This window comes from Nyctereutes procyonoides, unplaced genomic scaffold (genome assembly GCF_905146905.1).
Source record: "Nyctereutes procyonoides isolate TBG_1078 unplaced genomic scaffold, NYPRO_anot_genome, whole genome shotgun sequence".
Classification (NCBI taxonomy): Eukaryota; Metazoa; Chordata; class Mammalia; order Carnivora; family Canidae; genus Nyctereutes; species Nyctereutes procyonoides.
In genome coordinates, this window is record NW_026575134.1 from 16,312,449 (window position 1) to 16,332,980 (window position 20,532).

The 20,532-nt window shown below is 35.9% G+C and overlaps 1 protein-coding gene across 2 annotated transcripts in view; it reads left to right on the forward strand.

The window, feature by feature from the left end:
• RELN (reelin) overlaps positions 1–20,532 on the forward strand; it is a 479,257-nt gene that overhangs the window by 290,438 nt on the left and 168,287 nt on the right. The window contains exon 12 of one of the 2 annotated variants that reach the window (XM_055301120.1): positions 10,880–11,031. In XM_055301120.1, the coding sequence (XP_055157095.1) occupies positions 10,880–11,031 (152 nt within the window). Of the gene's footprint in view, positions 1–10,879; positions 11,032–11,296; positions 11,370–20,532 lie in introns of those variants that run through there. The other variant, XM_055301121.1, reaches the window with a different exon arrangement.

The window sequence follows — 20,532 nt, forward strand, 5'->3', positions numbered from 1 at the left end:
TGAGACTTTAATACCCCACTTACCTCGGTAGATAGGTCATTTAGACAGAAAATCAATAAGGAAACATTTACCTGAAACAACACATTAGGCCAGGTGGACTGAATATATATGGGGAGAACATTTTATCCAAAAACTGCAGAACAGACACTCTTTTCAGATGTACATGGGACATTTACCAGGACGGCTCATATGTTAGGTCACAAAACAAGTCTCAGTAAATTCAGGAAGACTGAAATCATATCAAGCATCTATTCTAACCATAACAGCATAAAACTTGAAATCAACTACAAGAACAAAACTAAAAAAAAAAAAACACACACAAACACATGGAGACTAAACATTTACTAAACAACCAATAGTTCAATGAAGGAATCAAAGAAAAAATTTAAAAAATACTTTGGAACAAATGAAAATTAAAATACAACTTTTCAAAATCTTTGTGACACAGCAAAAGCTGCACTAAGAAGGAAGTTCATGGTGATGCAGCTTACCTCAAGAAACAAGAAGAATTCCAAATTAGTAATCTAACTTTATACTTAACTAGAAAAAAAACAAAGCCCAAGTTAATAGAAGGAAGAAAATAATAAAGATCAGAGTAGAAATAAATGAAATAGAGATTAAAAAAAAACATAGAAAAGATGAATGAAACTAAAAGCTGGTTCTTTTAAAAGATAAACATAATCAGTAAAACTCTAGCCAGACTCAACATCTTTTATCAAGATAAAAAGAGAGGATCCATGGGCAGCCCGGGTTGCTCAGTGGTTTAGCGCTGCCTACAGCCCAGGGTGTGATCCTGGAGACCAGGGATCGAGTCCCACATCAGGCTCCCTGCACAGAGTCTCCTTCTCCCTCTGCCTGCCTCTCTCTCTCTCTCTCTCTCTCTCTCTCTTCTCTCTCTCCCCTCTCTGTATTCTCATGAATAAATAAATAAAATCTGTAAAAAAAGAGAGAGGATCCAAATAAATAAAATCAGAAATGAAAGAGGGAAAATTACAACTGACATTACAGAAATACAAAGGATAATAAGTAACTACTATGAATAGTCACATGCCAGGAATTTGGAAAATCTAGAAGAAATGGATAAATTCCTAGAAACACAGTCTTCCAAAACTGAATCACAAATAGAAAATCTAAATAGACCAATTACAAGTAATGAAATGGAATTTAAATAAAACTTTCAACAAATAAAAGGCCAGAACCAGACAGCTTCACAGTGTGACTTCTACCAAACATTTGAAGAATAGTACCTATCATTCTCAGATTATTCCAAAATATTAATCCAAGCTCATTTTTTGAGGCCAGCATTGTCCTGATACCAAAACCAGATAAAGCCACCACCAAAAAACAAACAAACAAGCCAGTATCCCTAAGGAGCATAGATGCAAAAATCCTCAAAAAGTCAGCAAACTGAATTTGACAACAGGATCGTACACCATGATCAAGTAAAATTAATAACAGGGGTGCAAAGATAGTTCAACATCCACAAATTAATCAACATGATATATTATATTAACAAAACCAAGAATAAAAATCATATATTCATCTTAATAGATGCAGAAAAGCATTTGACAAAATTCAAAATCTATTTATAGTAAAAACTTTTAACAAAGTGGATATTGAGGAAACATACTTCAATGTTATAAAGGCTGCATATGGCAAATCCACAGCTAACAATCATACTGAAGGTTGAAAGGCTGGAAGCTTCCTCTAAGATCAGAAACAAGACAAGTATGTCAGCTCTCACCTCTTTCATGAAACATAGTATTAGAACTCCTAGCTACAGTAATTAGGCAAGAAGAAGAAATAAAATAATCCAGATTAGAAAAGAAGATGTAAAATTGTCATTGTTTGTAGAGGACATGATAATTTATAAAGAGAGAACCTAAAGCCTCCACAAAAAAAGCTGTTGGAACTAATTAATTAGTTGCAGGATATGAAATCAACATACAGAAATCTGTTGCATTTCTATACACTAATAACAAGCTATCATAAAAAGAAATTAAGAAAACAAGCCCATGTACAAATGCATCCAAAAGGATAAAATACCTGGGAATAAATATAACCAAGGAGGTATAAGACTTGCTCTGGCATTTATGAAAGAAATTGAAGAAGACACAAATAAATGAAAAGATATACCATTGATTGAAAGAAAAATCTTCCTGAAATGCCCATGCTACCCAAAGTAATTTATGCATTCAGTGCAATGCCCATCAGAATATCTATGGCATTTTTCACAGAACTAGAACAAAGAATCCTAAAATTGTTATTTAAAAAAAGACCCCAAATAGCTAAAGCAATCTTGAGAAAGTAGAACAAAGCTGGAGGTTTTTCATTCTCTAATTTCAAACTATGCTATAAGTGATAGTGATAAGAACAATATAGCCCTGGCACAAAAACAGACTCAAAGATCAATGGAATAAAATAAAGACCCTAGAAATAAACCCACAATTATATGGTCAATTAATCTATGACAAAGGAGGCAAGAATCTATATACAATGCAGAAAGGACTATCTCTTCAATAGATGATGTTGAGAAAACTGGATAGCTACATGCTAAAGAATGAACCTGGGCCACTTATTAATACCATATATAAAAATAAAGTCAAAATGGATTAAATGCTTGAACGTAAGTTTGCAATCATAAAATTCCTAAAAGAAAACATAGGCACTAAGCTCTCTGACAGTGGTCTTAGCAGTGGGTTTTTTTTTTTTTTTTGGACCTGTCTCCAGCAAGGGCAATAAAAGCTAAAATAAACAAAGTTACATCTAACTAAAAGTTCTTGTGCTACAAAAGAAGCCATCCACAAAGCAAAAAGACCACCTATTGAATGGTTGAAGATATTTGCAAATTACATTATCCAATAAGAGGTTAATATCCAAAATATGTAAAGAACTTACACAATGCAATATCAAAAGAACCCAAACAACTCGATAATTATTGAAATTGGATATTACATACATGGTATTTCATTGATACTTTTCTCTCTACCTTTGGATGTAATGTACAGCATAGAGAATATAGTCAATAATATAATAACTTTGTATGGAGACATGTTTATCATGAGGATCTTTTCATAATATATAAAAATATTAAATCACTGTGAAGCAAATGGTGGGTATTTGTCGTTTCTAATGGCTGAGTAATATTCCATTGTATACATGATCTACACCTGAAACTAATAGGATATTGTATATCAACTATACTTCAATTGGGAGGAAAAATACCCTTTAGACACACAGGATTCAAACTCAAAAAGTTTATTACATCCCAAACCCTCTCTGAAAGAATTACTAGAAGGTATATTCCTGGAGAACATATTCCAGGAGAAATATGATAGATTCAAGAAAGAGTAGTGATCAAAGAAAAAAAGTAAAGCCTGTAGTTCAGTCCAAATAGGTGTTGATTATTAAAAAATTTTAATAAAGATTTGAAATTAAAGTCCAAATTACCTCAACATGAGAGGTACAGAGGGAAAGTGACAAGAAGAAAAGAAGAGTAAGGAAGTAAAATACTGCCAAAATTCCTAGCTTGCTTGGGGTGAGGACATAGATTTGTGATAACTCTTAATGTTTAATAATAATAATAATGTTAATAGAAAACTGTAAGTGTAAATATGTGTGTTGAAAAATCAGATTAGCCAGATTAGGCTATGTAACTTCTGAGGCATCAGGGTAACATGGACCCAGACGACTCAGTCTCATATATGCCAGAAAAGTAACAAAAGTAAGCAGTAAAAAACAGGATAGATAGAAAACAGAAAGCAATTTGTCAGGTATCAATCTAAACGTATCAGTAACCCAATAAATTTTACTGAGTCATATTCATTTATTAAATGAGATTTTCAAAGTAAGTTTTTTAAAGTAAGCTATATATTTACAATAACACAAGAAATTAAAAAAAAAATCAAAGAAGAGAAACAAATATACCAGGCAAGCACAACAAAAGAAGGAGGCCTATTAATATCATATAGTTTGAATCAAATCAAATAAAATTCAAATTTAAGCACTAAAAGGGCTAAAAGGGAGATATTTTATGCAACAGTATATGTGGAGTACTGGCCACAATGCATCACACATAATAAGCAATCAAAAAAAGTAAGAATTAGTTGTTATTCCAACTATAATTACTATTGGTAATGAGATATGAAGAAAGTGGTGCTCAAAGGAAAATTCTACTCAAATTAATTAATGAGGTATAGAAGAAAACACAAAGTTGAATCGGCCAATGAAACCTAAATTGGATTCTCAAAATAAACCAATGAAGTGTCATTAAGAAAAAAGACCATATTAGTTAAAGTGATAATTGGATATATTTTAAAACCATGGGAGTGCTAAAATGGATCTGAGTAATCTTGTTGCAAGCTGTTAAAAAATGTATTTTACATCTTACTCATTCCGGTTTGTTTTGGGCCTGGGTTTTCTCTTTAAGCAAGTTGTTTTTCTACTTTAAAAATATAAACAGTAAAATTTTAAGTAACAAAAAAATAAGTGCTATGTTGTTCTGGACTCCTTCATAGAAATTAAATTTTAAACACTTGATGTGCAGCACATTTACACACCATCTTTGCTTTGGTTCTGCCATTCTTGAGTTGGTTACTAGTGCCCCTCTAAACCAGCTGTCCATGTGAGCATCCAGAAAACAGCAACTGGCTTCCCTTCCAAGATACGATCTTCACTGAGGTCACAGAGAAAAAAGAGAATGAAATCTGAATCCTTCCAAAGTAATTTAATTTCTGACAGCTTGGCACATTAACTGGTGATAGGATTTCTCTGTGGAAGGTATCAGAGGAGGTTGCTGGCACTGAAATGTTTAGATGCCCATGTCTTGGGCCTGTCTTTGTTCTGCAGTAACTCTTCCTCAGTGGTTCACTTAATTAACATTGGCCACAAGTCTGTCCTGATTATCTAGGAATTTCTGTGAAGTAATAGCAGAACTCTGACACTTCGAAAAGCGTAGCTTGGAGTTACCTGTACTCTAGAACACATCCAGGGGCATTAGGGAATTGACAATTTAATTCCTCAGGCCCATAAAATATGCTAAATAGTGTAACTATTTATTATTGTATTTTGAAACTCAAAAATAAGAAAATGACTAAATACAGTTTGGTATATACATAACCAAATATTGTGTAGCTGATTTATAAAGAGGTAATAATAGCCTGGAAAATATGTACATTACTAATGGAAAATATGTACATTACTAATGAAAAAAGGCAGAGTATAAACCACCTACAATATTACCACAACTATTTGGAAATACACATACAAAAATATTAGAAATAAGTATTCTAAAATACTAATTGTGCTTGTCTCTGGGATAGTGTGGTTATGAGTACTTTTTTCCAACCTTTTTATTTTCTACTTTTTTCAATTATGAGAACACTGGTATCATAACAGAAAACAAATAAAAAATGTTTTTAAGTTTCAAAAAATATTTCCGACTGTACATCTCTATGTGGATGTCCTCTTCCAGGCCATAGATGTCATTTTTGTGAAGAGTCTTCCTCTAATTAAAAATTAAAAGCAACTAGTGGCAAATACTGCATATGATGGATACCCAGAATTTCAGTACACCAGCAAGATATAAAAATGCTTAGAGGGCAAACAGGACTCATCCTGAGGTCAAATTTGCTTTCCTATAATTAATTGCCTTTGCTGACTTTTTCAATGATCATAGAGAGAGCCTAGTCTCTGAACTACTAATCTATTTCTGATTCCCTCCAACTTCCATTGCTAACAATCCTCTTCTGCTACCACTCATATCCTACTAAGATAACTGCTTTATGAATTTGCTCTGAAGAAGCTCTTTCAATAAATATATATTTTTAAAAAAAAACAGCTCATCTAAGATTATAGAAAAAAAATTGAGACAATGGTTTTTCAAGCTCAGCCATGGCTTCATCTCTGGTAGATGGTTTACTGTAGAGAAGCCAAAATTCATAAGCATTAGTTATATGTTTTAATGGCATTGCTTGCTAACTGGATCACACACCTACAACTGACTCCACGTGTCTTTCTTAAAATTGAATGTTATCCAGAGGAGGGGAGAGGAACAAGTAAAAGGCTATATAAACTCAATAAAACAATTTTATATTGGCTTCCTTGTTCCAGGGAAATAGTAGCAAAGAATCTTACACATAACCATTGAAAATCAGAACTGCTTATAAACCAACAAGAATAATCTTCATGATAGCCCCTTCAAAACAAGTTGGTACTTTTATTAAAAATGGACTTTAAAAATATTTAGAATTCTGCAAAACAGTTTGAGCATCTTCTTGTATTTTCTACAAATTTTTCCCTCTGTCCTACCAAAAATTATGTTCTTCTGCCTTAGAATACATTCCACAAAAATGCTTATAAAGCTAAAGAAGGATTTTATTTAAGCTTATATTGCAAGATAAGGGGTCTGAAGACAGGTTGGCAGTCTAACTGAGTTAATATTGTATTAAGTGCATCTTTTTTCTTTTATAAACATGTTCATTTTTATTAAAGCAAAACCCACTTGGATCATTTAGGTAACATAAATAATAAATGAGGGGCCTAGAAGATCATAAGCAAAAATCATAAATAGTATTAAAAACCCACAGTAGGTAAAGTGCAATTTTTCTTTCAGCTCACTATCCCCTTGCCTAAAGATTAAGTAGTAGCACTTGCATATGGTACTGCAACTTTGTCCAGTATTGTTGCTTTGCTAATTCTGGCATGAAAATAATAAAAATCCTCATTATAATTTAGAAGCTCATTTGAATCACCTCTTTAACTTGCTTTAAAGCAAAGATAGCACTACGTTTGACAGGGGGTAAAGGGGGAACTAACACTTAGGAGGTTCTGTCATGTCCCAGGCAATACATTATTTTCTCTAACCATCCTCCAGCCTAGGTCATATTTCTGTCTTATTGGTGAGAAAGCTGAGCGCTTTCTCCCATTCTGAAGACAATATTCTTTATTAATGTTATTCTGACAAGAGTGTAAATCAACATAATGCATGTAATAAAAACCTAAAACAAAAATTGAATTTGAGTGAAATACAGGGGAACCAATTGAAAAAAAAAAGAATTTTGAAATGCAGTGCATGCAGGGAAGCTTTCAAATAGAGCTCATCTTTTACCTTCACCTAAGCTGTCATGCTAGAGGGAAAAACCTCTAAATGAAGGTAGAGAAGCCTTCAGTTGAAATGCACACCTTGCTAGACCTCACAGGGCTCATACTCAAGATAAACCTCATGAATATAAATGAATGTGGAAGAGTCTTTACCTATAGCACATCCCTTATTAAATAACAGAGAATTTATCCCAAATAGAGACCTTATGGATAGAATGAACTTATTTAACCTCAGAGAATTCATAGAGATTAAAAAACCTTATGAATTTGGTAAATGTGGGAGCTCATACCCAGGCTTTATTCTATATCTTAGCTCAAACCTCAAGTAGCCAACTTTAGGTGATTTAATATATTCTGGAAAATATAATAAAACAAATTTTCATGGATAATGTGAAATGCTTCATTACCTTTAGAGCATTTTATGCCAATATTTGTAGGCAAAGAATATCTGATTAAAATATGACTTCTATTGCCTGTGTTCATATTCTTAGTATTTTCATCAGCCTATAATGAGATCAGTTAAGTTTTCATTCTGAATTATAATACCTATAAATTGAATGCCCTTCTTTTTTGCTGAAAATTACATTCTTACTGCAAAGCAGATATGTAAAGGAAAAAATCAAGTCGTCCCATGCTAATCCCATTTCTCAGAGTTAAATTGAAAACATATATTCATTCAGAAATTTTTCTACAGACACACACACACACACACACCAGTCACATTTTGTATACTGTATCACAACTTAATTTTTTAAGCTAACAACATATAATGAATGTATCTCCTAGTCAGTAAATATAGATCATTATTTCAAAAAAGTGATGTACCAGTTTATCTAATTGAACCCCTATTGATAGACAAAGAATATTGTAATAAAAATATTTGTGTACTTGTTAAAGTGTTTTTGAAAAGTAAATTTCTGAAAGAGAAAAGGAAAATTAGAGAATCAGACATATATGCATGCATATACATACGTGTAGGTATGTAATTTTCACTTTGATAGCTACCACCAAATTACCCTTCAAAGAATAGATCTCATTCTATTTTTAAGCTTATGAAGGAACTCTTTTTAATTTCAGCTTTCCTGAGGTATCATTGACACATAAAATTCTGAGAAAGTTAAAGTGTATCCTGGTGGTACGATATATATATACATTGTGAAAGAACTCCATCTAGTTAATTAACACATCCATCGCCTTTTTGTGTGAAAAGATTTAATTTCTACTCTCTTGTATCTTTCTTAAAAGTGTCAAAGTATGAGCTGATTACAACATAATTAATTTTATCCTCAAAGCATTCCAAAATAGTTGATAGAGAGGACCATCAGCTTTCCAGCTAAGAAACTGCTTTAAATTATCTTTACTTACAAAAATATTCCTCTTTTTTGATATAAAAATAGAAAGTTCTCTTTTAAAGATCTAAATTTTAAAAATTGTGACCTTGCTACGTCTAAGGAATAAAGTTGCCTTAAGGCATTTTATTGATTATTAAACTTGTTTTTCTGTGTTCCAAATTCAACCCACTCTATTATAAATAATAGATACCACTATATTTATAATAAATAATAAAGGGACTCTTTTTTTAGAGCTAGTCATCAAAGCATAAATATAAATTGCTGTGCTGTAGAGGTGTTTCCTCTGTAGGCAGACATTCCTTCAAATGCAGTTCACATACAACCACATTTACCTGAGGAAAACATAATTTAGACCATAGAGAAGCCACAGTCCTTTTCAGGAAAATTGCCACGCCATCGAAGATACTACTAAAACTATAGATTTCTTCAGATACCACTCCTGGCCTCAAATATTTGTTTATGTTATAATTTCACTTCATATAATTGATTATTAGGAGAGAATCAGGGACCATGTCATTTTTATAACTAGAAAAGACCCACAATGTTATGCCCTTACAGATCTGGATGCTGAAGTCCAAGGAGTGAAAGGCTCTCTCTGCTATCCCTCAAGGAAACTTTGTCTCCAGCTAGGCCTGAGCCAGTTTCTATACAAATTCATGAAAGAATGAGCTTGTGCTACAACAGACTTCTCCCGAATTTTTAATAAATGCAAGATAATTTATTTGAATCACTGACACTTTTGCAAAATGATTTTTTAGATTTCTTTCTGCTTCTTTCTCTTCAAAGCAGACTAAACTTTCCATTTCACTATCAATTTCATTATAAATATTTGAGTTTCTAAAGAAAATAACTTCACTTTTGTTATCTTACAACAGTTAACAGTTAAAAGTGGAAGAAATAAAGGCTAAAGTAGAGTAAAATTGAACATGTTGGACTTTAAACATTGGAACATACAGAGGCACCTGGGTGGCGCAGTCAGTTAAGCATCTGACTCTTGGTTTCAGCTCAGGTTGTGATCTCAGGGTCATTCGATCAAGCCCCACATCGGGCTCCACACTCAGCACAGAGTCTCCTTAAGATTCTCTCACCGTTTTCTTCTCCCCCTCCCACTTGTGCTCACTCTCTCTCAAAAATAAATAAATAAATAAATCTTAAAAAAAAAAAAAAAAGAACCACAGTCTGACCATATCTTACACAGTTCTGTCTGTGGTAGATGTCTTGAAAATAATTCATTTAGATTCATCTAGAAGAGTTATTCATTCACAACTAATTATGAGAAAAAGACGACTAATTTCATTTTTCACTTGAATAGAAGGTTCTTTTAGTCCCTGACAACTCCATCTTTTTTCAATTCAATTTTTCACTTTAAAAATACTCTAAAGCCTAAAAGGAGTCATCATATGCATCATTTATAACCTTAACTTGCTTTGTGGATCAGTAGGCTTAGTGGTTTAATTGGGATAAATGGAGCAAGTAAAAGACCAATGAACCAGTGCAAAATTTTCTTGTATGAGTCAAGAGAGGTTCCTTGTTAATTTATAGTGGTCCAACACTATTAAGAGCTGCTTCAAAAAATTATTTTTGAGTTTCTTGAGTGATTAATATCTGTTAAATCTGTTAAAATACAAAAAAAATAGGCATTTTCTAAATATCTTGGTCCCAAATCTATTATAAACTGAAATGGTTCAACATAATCTCCCTAACGTGATACACTCTTTAGAACTGAAACTACTTAAATAACAGCAAACTGAGAAGCAGAAGATCTCAATTTTAGAACTAAACAGGCAGTTGACTTTAGGCAAGACACTTAACCTCTGTGTGTCCCAGTTTCTCCATTTGTGGGCAAGCGAGTTGTGTGAATAGCAATGGCCAGATTAGACACAACCAGAAGTAAATACTAAGGAGAAATAAGAGTTTTAAAATATTAGATATTTTTGTTCTCCTCTGTATATCTAAATGTATATATTTTGACATGATCCAGTTTAAATCTCATCTTTTTTTGAAAACTTGCTAGGCTCTTGCCACTCTTATGACTTTACATCCTATAACTATTTTTTAATGTGCAATATACCATACAAGTCTTTATGATCTTATGATACTGTCTTTTATAGTTCCCTGTTTCCTTAGTTCAAATTTGACCCCCCCATCCTGACTGTAAGTGCTTTGAGAATAAAGGTTATCATGTAATAGGCATACTATAATAGTATTGATTAAATTTATCCTTCTACAGAAAAATCATAATTGCAAATAGAATGTGTTTAAAAGTTTCTTCATTACTAGAATCTGTTGTGCCACATCTTTATTTCAAAATTACTGATTACTAAGTAAATGTTCCTTATTAAAAATAAAAGTTAAAAAAATAAAAGTTATACTCTATAAAGCTTTGACTTAATATTCCAACTGTTCATGATTCTCATTTTTTTAAGGTGGGACATCTTGGGAGCTGTCATTGGTACAGAATGTGGAACAGTAGAATCAGGTTTATCAGCAGTCTTCCTCAAAGATGGAGAGAGGAAATTATGCACCCCGTATATGGATACCACTGGTTATGGGAACTTGAGATTTTACTTTGTCATGGGTAGGTACATTTTGAATGAATTTTGTTGACCTAAGGCAGAACCTAGGCCAGCCTCCACCCCTGTAGAAGTAAGATTCTTTGTTGTCTAACCACATAAAATGAAATTCATCAAATATGAGTTCTATTGGATGAGTCAGAGAGCTCTCACCTGCTTCAGACCAGCCCTACTGGAACCGTCCTATAAGAGAGCTAGTCCTGACATGCCTTGATAAATGCCATATACCTTCATCCCACCTTTCCCTCAGTGGTCATAGCTGAAAAGACAGTGGGAGACAAGCTGAGAACAAAGTAACTCTTTTGTCCAAACTCCCTGGCTTCCCTCAAAAACAATCATCAAGGTAAGTCATTTGTTTTCATGGGTATATCATCATTGCATAACTGTTTCTTTGTGCAAAGATTAAAAAAAACGGTTTATAAATAACTTTAATAATACTTTCTACTTTTTAATATGTAGCAAACACACAAAGAAAGTGTTCATAGACTGAATTTTTCTCCAGATTATTGGAGAGCAAATAAGTAGGTAAACATTTAGAAAAGTACCCAAGGAAGAATTAGGAGGTTGAAATTAGTGACCTCTCAAATTTATCATTTTAGTTGTGTATTATTTCAGCGGATGTCCTTTCAGAAATATGAGTAGGTGTCACATGCCTTTTTTGTTGAGTGACTGGAAAAGCACAGGCAACACCTGGAAGCGAAACGGGAAATAAACATTAACCACCTTTGAACCTCCTTGCAAAGATGTCAGCTCATCAGGACGCACAGGCCCCCTGAGTCTGGGCTTTAGCACTGGCTGTTTATTTCCCTCACATTCCTTACTTCCTAAGGTCAGAGTGGCACCATAGACTTAGTATTCTATCAAACTCCAAAACATTGTCTGCTTGATGCTACCTTATTTTAAATGATGATCTGTTTGATAACAGGGAAGCTGTGTATATAAAACATAATTATGTGGTCCTCCGACATTAAGGATATCCCCACCTTGACTCTGAAATGATTTGTACACTTAGAGACCCAGAGTTCATTTCCTTTACATAATTAGAATTCAAACTGGTCCTAATTTTATTAAGAAAGATTCCTGGGAAACCTTCACCCTCCCCTCAAAAAAGTTGTAATAGACATTAAGCTTGTCAGTATTTCTAATTTTAAGCGTTTTCCCTTTTTACCATTTTTCACATAATATATTTGAGTTCTTGATTTTTTTCATAGTGAATCATACTAAACCAACCCTTTCAGTGCCTTTGTAAGACATTGTCATGTTTATATAAGCACCTTTGTAGAAGAAATTTAGTCATCTTTAATTCTTTCTGAAACAAAGCAGATTCTTAATCAGTTAAAATAATAATTGACTATGAGAAAAAAGCTCATTTGAATGAGCTGAAAGTACATTATCCCAAATAAAAGCATCTCCATTTAATTTTAAAAATTAATTAATTCTGATTGAATGTAGAGCACTGAGTTAGGTTACATGGAGAATACAGTCAGGGATAGTAATGGTACCTAAATCTCAGAATTGCTGATCAGTGATTGAATACATACAAACCCTTTAAAACAGTGCCTAATACAAATAGGTAAGACTCAATGTATCTTTTTATATATATATAAAAACTACTTAGAATTCTTGCCCACAAGTGACATCTAAAAAAAGTCAGTCACAGAAAGACAAATACCATATGATTTTACTTATAAATGGAATTTAGAACACAAACAAGCAAAGGGAAAAGAGAAAGACAAACCAAGAGACAGACTCTTAACAATAGAGAACAAAGTGATGGTTACCAGAGGGGAAGAGGGTGGGGGGGATAGGTGAAAATAGGTGAAGGGGATTAAGAGTACACTTAATGAGCACCGAGTAATGCTCAGAGTTGTTGAATCACTCACTATAGTGTACACCTGAAACTAATATAACACTGTATGTTAACTGTACTGAAACTGAAATAAAAATTTTTAAAGAGAGAATGTAATGGGCTATAATGAAATGAAGATCCTATGGAAGCGCCAAGGACTCTGGGTCACTGCAGTGTTGGGATCAGGGCAACACTCCATGAGGGAGACAGCATTTGAATTGGTCCTTGAAGGATGGCCATAATTTAAATCTAAAGGGATTTATAAACTGAAACTGATATAACACTGTGTTCATTATACTTGAATAAAAAATTAAAAAAAAAATAACCTCTAATAACAGGAGGAAGATGGTAGTTCTCTCAAGGAATGGGGAAATAAGGGACATCTTATTTTATACAAAAGTCAGAACAGAGACTGTAATGTAAAAACCTATCCCTATATTTCTGCCAATATACAAATGGGATAGTTAATTTTGAGTGCCATCTCAAAACATGAAGAATTATGAATATTAAAAACAAATTTGTAAGGGTTTGAAGGGAGAAGACAATGTGAAGCTAAGCCAGCATTTTGAGAAAAAGCACAAGCATAAATTCGCATGATATTTGTGGGTGATTTTCCCAACACAACTGAATGGAAAGATAGAAGGTGGAGCAAGAAAAGAGAACTGGAACCAGAATGGTGATCCTCTTTAATACCAACTAAGGAGTTCAGGTTCTTTCTCTAGGCAGCATGGAGCCTCCAGATGATTCCTGTCAGTTCTGAGACATATTCTCATCTATGTTTTAGAAAGATAACTATGGCTTGAATCTGAAGGAAAGATTGAAACATTCAGAGATTAGAGGACAGAAGACTAGTTAGGGTAGGGTTGCCAGAGTTCAAGGAAAAAAAAAAAAAACAAAACAGCTTTTAAAATTTTTTTTAAAAAGTTGGGTGCCCGAGTGGCACAGTCAGTTAACCATCCAATTCTTGGTTTTGGCTCAGGTTGTGACCGCAGAGTAGTGAGGTCGAGGCCCCCCATCAAGCTCCCCACTTGGCATGGAATCTGCTTGAGATTCTCTCTCCCTCTCCTGCTGCCCCCTCCCTCGTGCACATACACACTCTTTCTCTAAAAAAAATCATCTTTAAAGAAGTCTTTTTAAATGAAGCATGATTGACATACAATATCCTGTTAGTTCCAGGTGTACCTCATAGTGATTCAATAGTTTCAAACATTATAATATAACTTCTGTGATGAATCTAGTTACCATCTGTCACCATACAGTTATTCCAGTGATTGACTACATTCCCTATGCTGTACCTTTCATCCTTGTAACTTACTTATTTTAGAACTGAAAATTTGTGCCTCTTAATCTCCTTTACCTATTTAAATCTGAATTTCACATAAATAATTTTTTCACATAAATATTGTTTGTGCAGTGTATTTCATCTGGAAACTGTAAGTTAGGAAGCTATTGCACCAGTCTAAGCAACAAAGGAATAAGGCAGTGACGATGGTAATAATATGAAGGAAAGGACAGGGAATAAACAGCTGAAGAGAAGGAACCAGCTGAGGTTCACACTCAGTAGACGATGGGGATTGTGAGGCCAATTGGAAAGGACAGAGATTTCTTTGATTTCTTCCTATTTCCTAAAATAGGAAATGTCCAAAAATAAGCAAATAAAGAGCAGATATGGAGTAGAAGATTTTGGCATTATGTATATTGAGGTTGAGGCTTCTGGAAAGCCCTACGAAGGTTGACCTTTTTCTCAGGATCTGAACCAGATCTGAAAGTCATCAGCACACAGGTGGCAATTGGAGCCACTGGAGTTATGTTCTCCCAAGCAGAAGGCCAGGTAAACAAAGGACAGGAAAAATTCTTAGAGGGAACCCTCATCTCAGTAAAGGTGGAAGGCATAGAGGTAGACAGAGGATCCTGAGAAAGGACATAAAGGAAGAAGGGAGAAGGAAGGGAAAGGGTGAGGATCAGGAGTGCAGAGAAACCCACAGAGAGGCCAACTAGGACAGGGGCCGAGAGCCCCCCAGGGACTTCTGAGCAAGTGTTCCCCATGCTGTAGTGCATGGGAAGCCAAAGCAGAAAGTAAAGAGATGCATCGCTGAAAAGAGACCTCGCCTTCAAAAAAGTTCATCAGTAACAGAAGAAAAGAAATGGGATCTGGATCCTGAGGAGAAAGCAGAGCAAAGGTGGTTTTTAGGATAGGAGAGGATGAAATAGGACAGGACAGTAGGGAAAGATAGGGTAGGGTAAGACTGGACCTATAGAAAGACTTTAAAACTTTGGTAGCTGATGGAAGGGAAAGCGATTTGGGAAGAGATCCATGATACGGTAGACAGCTCATGCTGACATCTTTGGAAAATCGGTGTCTGGTTGTTCATCTACACAAGACCGCACTCCCTTCCTCTCTGGCCCTGCCTGTATGTTTCTTCCTTGTTTCGTTGCTCGGTTAAGATCCATCACCTGGGACTATTTATGGAAAATTTGCTCAACTTTCAAAGTTGTTTCCGGTCTGTTTCCTTCATTCATATATTCATTCAACACAAATTTATTGAGGACCAGTATCCAACATTGTTCTTAGAGCCAGAATGCAGTAAACAAGACAAAAATAACCTAACGTACATCACTCATTCATTTATTCTTCCTTCAATGTATTCATTGAACGTCTCCCATTTTCCCAGCTCTTTCAGCCACACTCGTATCTCTCATCTCTGAATTTTGACTGCAGTTATGGCAGTGCAACACAGCTTCCTGCTATTATCATTCTTTCGTGTAAATTAATCTTGTTTTCCTTGCTAAATCACGAACTTTTTGAGGTCATGGCTTATTTTCCCTTCAAGCCTGATGCCCTGTAAATAACAAAATCACTTTCCGGCCCCGGAGCACAGGGCGCCGGGACACAGCCCAGGATCCGGCCTCCCCCGGGACAGGCAGAGGCCGGGAGGGCCCAGGACAGCGAGGACGCTCCTGCCCCGAGCTGAGCAGATCAGCGGCCCCGCCCCGGAGCCTCCAGGCCCTGCGGACGGAGAACCGAGAGCCCGAGCCCCGTAGTTCCTGCGGAGGCTGAATCCAGGCTTCCAGAGTTGCCATAGCAACTGCTGCTGTTCCTCCTGGGGCCCCACGGGGTAAACAACCCCCGCTGAGCCCTGCAGCAGGCAGGGGCAGAGCAGCTCCCCCAAGTGCTAACACCTGAAAATCAGCACAGCAGGCCCCTCCCCCAGAAGACCAGCTAGACGGACCAGTGATACTCCCCCGTGTTCCAATACAACTTGTTTTTGGCCACTCTGCACTGAGCAAAATGACTAGAAGGAAAACCTCACCTCAAAAGAAAGAATCAGAAACAGCCCTCTCTCCCACAGAGTTACAAAATCTGGATTACACTTCAATGTCAGAAAGCCAATTCAGAAGCACCATTCTACAGCTACTGGTGGCTCTAGAAAAAAGCATTAAGGACTCACGAGACTTCATGACTGCAGAATTTAGATCCAATCAGGCAGAAATTAAAAATCAATTGAATGAGATGCAATCCAAACTAGAAGTCCTAACGACGAGGGTTAACGAGGTGGAAGAACGAGTGAGTGACATAGAAGACAAGTTAATGGCAAAGAGGGAAACTGAGGAAAAAAGAGACAGTCAATTAAGGGACCATGAAGACAGATTAAGGCAAATAAATGACAGTCTGAGGAAGAAAAACCTACGTTTAATTGGGGTTCCCGAGGGCGCCGAAAGGGACAGAGGGCCAGAATATGTATTTGAACAAATCCTAGCTGAAAACTTTCCCAATCTGGGAAGGGAAACAGGCATTCAGATCCAGGAAATAGAGAGATCCCCCCCTAAAATCAATAAAAACCGTTCAACACCTCGACATTTAATAGTGAAGCTTGCAAATTCCAAAGATAAAGAGAAGATCCTTAAAGCAGCAAGAGACAAGAAGTCCCTGACTTTCATGGGGAGGAATATTAGGGTAACAGCAGACCTCTCCACAGAGACGTGGCAGGCCAGAAAGGGCTGGCAGGATATATTCAGGGTCCTAAATGAGAAGAACATGCAACCAAGAATACTTTATCCAGCAAGGCTCTCATTCAAAATGGAAGGAGAGATAAAGAGCTTCCAAGACAGGCAGGAACTGAAAGAATATGTGACCTCCAAACCAGCTCTGCAAGAAATTTTAAGGGGGACTCTTAAAACTCCCCTTTAAGAAGAAGTTCATCAGTCAGTAACTCTGAACGTGAATGGGCTTAATGACCCCATCAAAAGGCGCAGAGTTTCAGACTGGATAAAAAAACAGGACCCATCTATTTGCTGTCTACAAGAGACTCATTTTAGACAGAAGGACACCTACAACCTGAAAATAAAAGGTTGGAGAACCATTTACCATTCAAATGGTTCTCAAAATATACCCTAAAAACTACAGAACACTTCTGAAAGAAATTGAGGAAGACACAAAGAGATGGAAAAATATTCCATGCTCATGGATTGGCAGAATTAATATTGTGAAAATGTCAATGTTACCCAGGGCAATTTACACGTATAATGCAATCCCTATCAAAATACCATGGACTTTCTTCAGAGACTTAGAACAAATTATTTTAAGATTTGTGTGGAATCAGAAAAGACCCCAAACAGCCAGGGGAATTTTAAAAAAAGAAAACCATATCTGGGGGCATCACAATGCCAGATTTCAGGTTGTACTACAAAGCTGTGTTCATCAAGACAGTGTGGTACTGGCACAAAAACAGACATATAGATCAATGGAACAGAACAGAGAACCCAGAAGTGGACCCTGAACTTTATGCTCAACTAATATACGATAAAGGAGGAAAGACGATCCACTGGAAGAAAGACACTCTCTTCAATAAATGGTGCTGGGAAAATTGGACATCCACATGCAGAAGAATGAAACTGGACCACTCTCTTGCACCATACACAAAGATAAACTCAAAATAGATGAAAGATCTAAATGTGAGACAAGATTCCATCAAAATCCCAGAGGAGAACTCAGGCAACACCCTTTTTGAACTTGGCCACAGTAACCGGAGAAGGACAAACAGTGTATTAATATAAATAAGTATCTTAAGAGCTATTAAAAGCAGGATTTAAAATATTTGAAAACTGTCCATCCAGTTTTTATTGAAATCTTCTATACTTTAATTGCTGTACAAAATGCCCCTGGAGCCATACCTTCCCCCAATACATCAAAAGGAATGAAACTGAAGAAGAATCCATCTCTTTCTATACGAGCTGCTGTCACTGAAACTTCACAGAGCTAATAAATTGCCCCCAGAGGGATCTTTTAGATAGAGTCTGTCATCATTTTAAAGTCTTGGCTCCTTTTGGACTTTCTTCTTCTGTCATTCTGGGCTGGTTGAGCTCTCACGTGTGTTTCCATTTCCTTGGAAAGGTAGGTGGAGTTCACGAGCTGTTCATAAGAGAGCAGAGAGTTACAGGGAAGAGATCAATGAAATTAGAGAGTACTGACGGTTCAGTTCCTATGTCTTAAATCCATAGTGCCTATGACCTTTCACCTTTCTTTTGTTCTTTTTTTGTAAGTCTTTAATGGGTCCTCAATAAGGAAGTTACAGTTTTTATTTTTTTATTTTTGGGAAGTTACAGTTTCTTGTTTTTTGTTTTTTGTTTTGTGGGAAGTTACAGTTTTTAGATAGGGGTTTAGTGTTCATGCAGATCTTCTCCCCCCAGAGACAGGCGTTTAGAATGACTTTACGAGCTATATTTCCCATAACATAGAAGTGTGTAACGAAGTGCTAGAAAAAAAAAAATACAAGTGTTCCTGGATAGCTCAGTCGGTTAAGCATCTGCCTTAGGCTCAGGTCATGATCATGGGGTCCTGGAGTCGAGCCCTGGTATCGGGCTCCCTGCTCAGCAGAGAGTCTGCTTCTCCCTCTGCCTGTCTCCCCCTCATTCTCTCTTTCTCTCTCTCTCTCTCTCTCTCTCTCTCTCTCTCTCTCTCTCTCGTTTCCTCTCTCTGTCTCCCTCAAATAAATAAAATCTTTATTTTTTTAAGATCTTATTGATTTATTCATGAGACACACACACAGAGAGAGGCAGAGACACAGGCAGAGGGAGAAGCAGGCTCCATGCAGGAAGCCCAGTGTTGGACTTGACCCTGGGACCCCGAGATCACACTCTGCACCAAAGGCAGAAGCTCAACTGCTGAGCCCCGCAGGTGTCCCTAAATAAAATCTTTAAAATATATATATCAGATATCAAAATTATAAAGATTCTCTCTACTGGTTGCTACCCTTAAACAATAAACATCTGTTAGGATGAGGGTGATATTATCACCACATCTGGCTTCTCTATTCTCAGTTCAGATTAGTTAACTCAATAAATATTTATAATATGCCAACTTATAGATGTCTAGCAGATGTAACATGCTGTATTTCCATGCCTCATGGATACCAGCATCCAAGTTACTTCTATTATTATGATCTTTCTTATGCGGATTAAGTTCTAGCTTTCTTACTGAAAACATCACGTATCAGTAATTTCTTCTGATACTTTTTCAACTACCCAGGCTAAGATTGTGCTAGACATTCCTTCTCTTGCTCCCTTTCTTTCTTCCCTCCTTTCTTTCTTTATTTCTTTCTTCCTACAGATGGCGAATCTCAACTATTATCTGTTGATTTTACTAGATTAATTCTCATAAGGTAAACTTGTTCTAGATTTTTGAGGTTATCCTGCTATCACCATAGAGTATTAGCAACAGAAACTGCCTGTAGATAAAAATTAACATTAATGGTGGTTACTTGAAGAAATGGAGAGGGGGAAAAAAAAGAAATGGAGAGGGTTTTTTTTTTTGAAAGATAGTAATAAAATTGAGAATTAGCATTATAAATTTTAGGTAGAGTACTTGCCAGGAAATCCATGTACATACCTACATTCCTGCTATTATGACTTGTGCTGTTGTGAATGATAGCAGTGGGTGGGGAGAGGCTTCTAGTTAGACATGCAATCCTTTAAAATCCAGTTTTTGCAGATAGTTCATAGAAACCAGCAATAGTAAGGATTATTGGCTAAATGCAGTAGTAAAAAGAATAGAAGGGTCAAGGGCTAAAAGACATACTATTGACTCAAGGCTTTTCCACCAGTTTGTTGAATGGTCGTCAGTTTCAGGTCCCTGCCCTGTTGCTCAGTTTCATCATCAGGATGATCTTAATTACCTGTGTAATGTTCCATCATATCATTTGACTGTAGAGTGATAGGGAATAAACTACTCTGTGTACTTTCCAACAACCAAATGAGGTAAAAAAAAAAAAGTAAAAATGTAAAATGAACTGCATTTAAGATACAAATAGCTAATATGTGCTAAAATTAGTAAGGATTCTATGTGCAACACTTTAAATAATACCACTTCAGAAATAGTCGATGCAGTGAGTCACCACAGTTTTTAAAAACCATAATCAAATGGTTCTGAATTTTGGCCATTAATATTTCAAATACAAGACAGTGACAGTTTCTTAAAAAGCAGAGCACATCTTTTTTTTGAGCACATCTTCTTTTTTGATGTGGGTTAAAGTACAGACATGCAGCCATTGCTCATTGCAGACTATCACCTGAGCAACCTCACTACGCATATAGTTACTTTGGCCTTTTCAGATATCCAGTCTTTGATCTTTAGCATGAGATAGTTCTATCTGAACTGTCT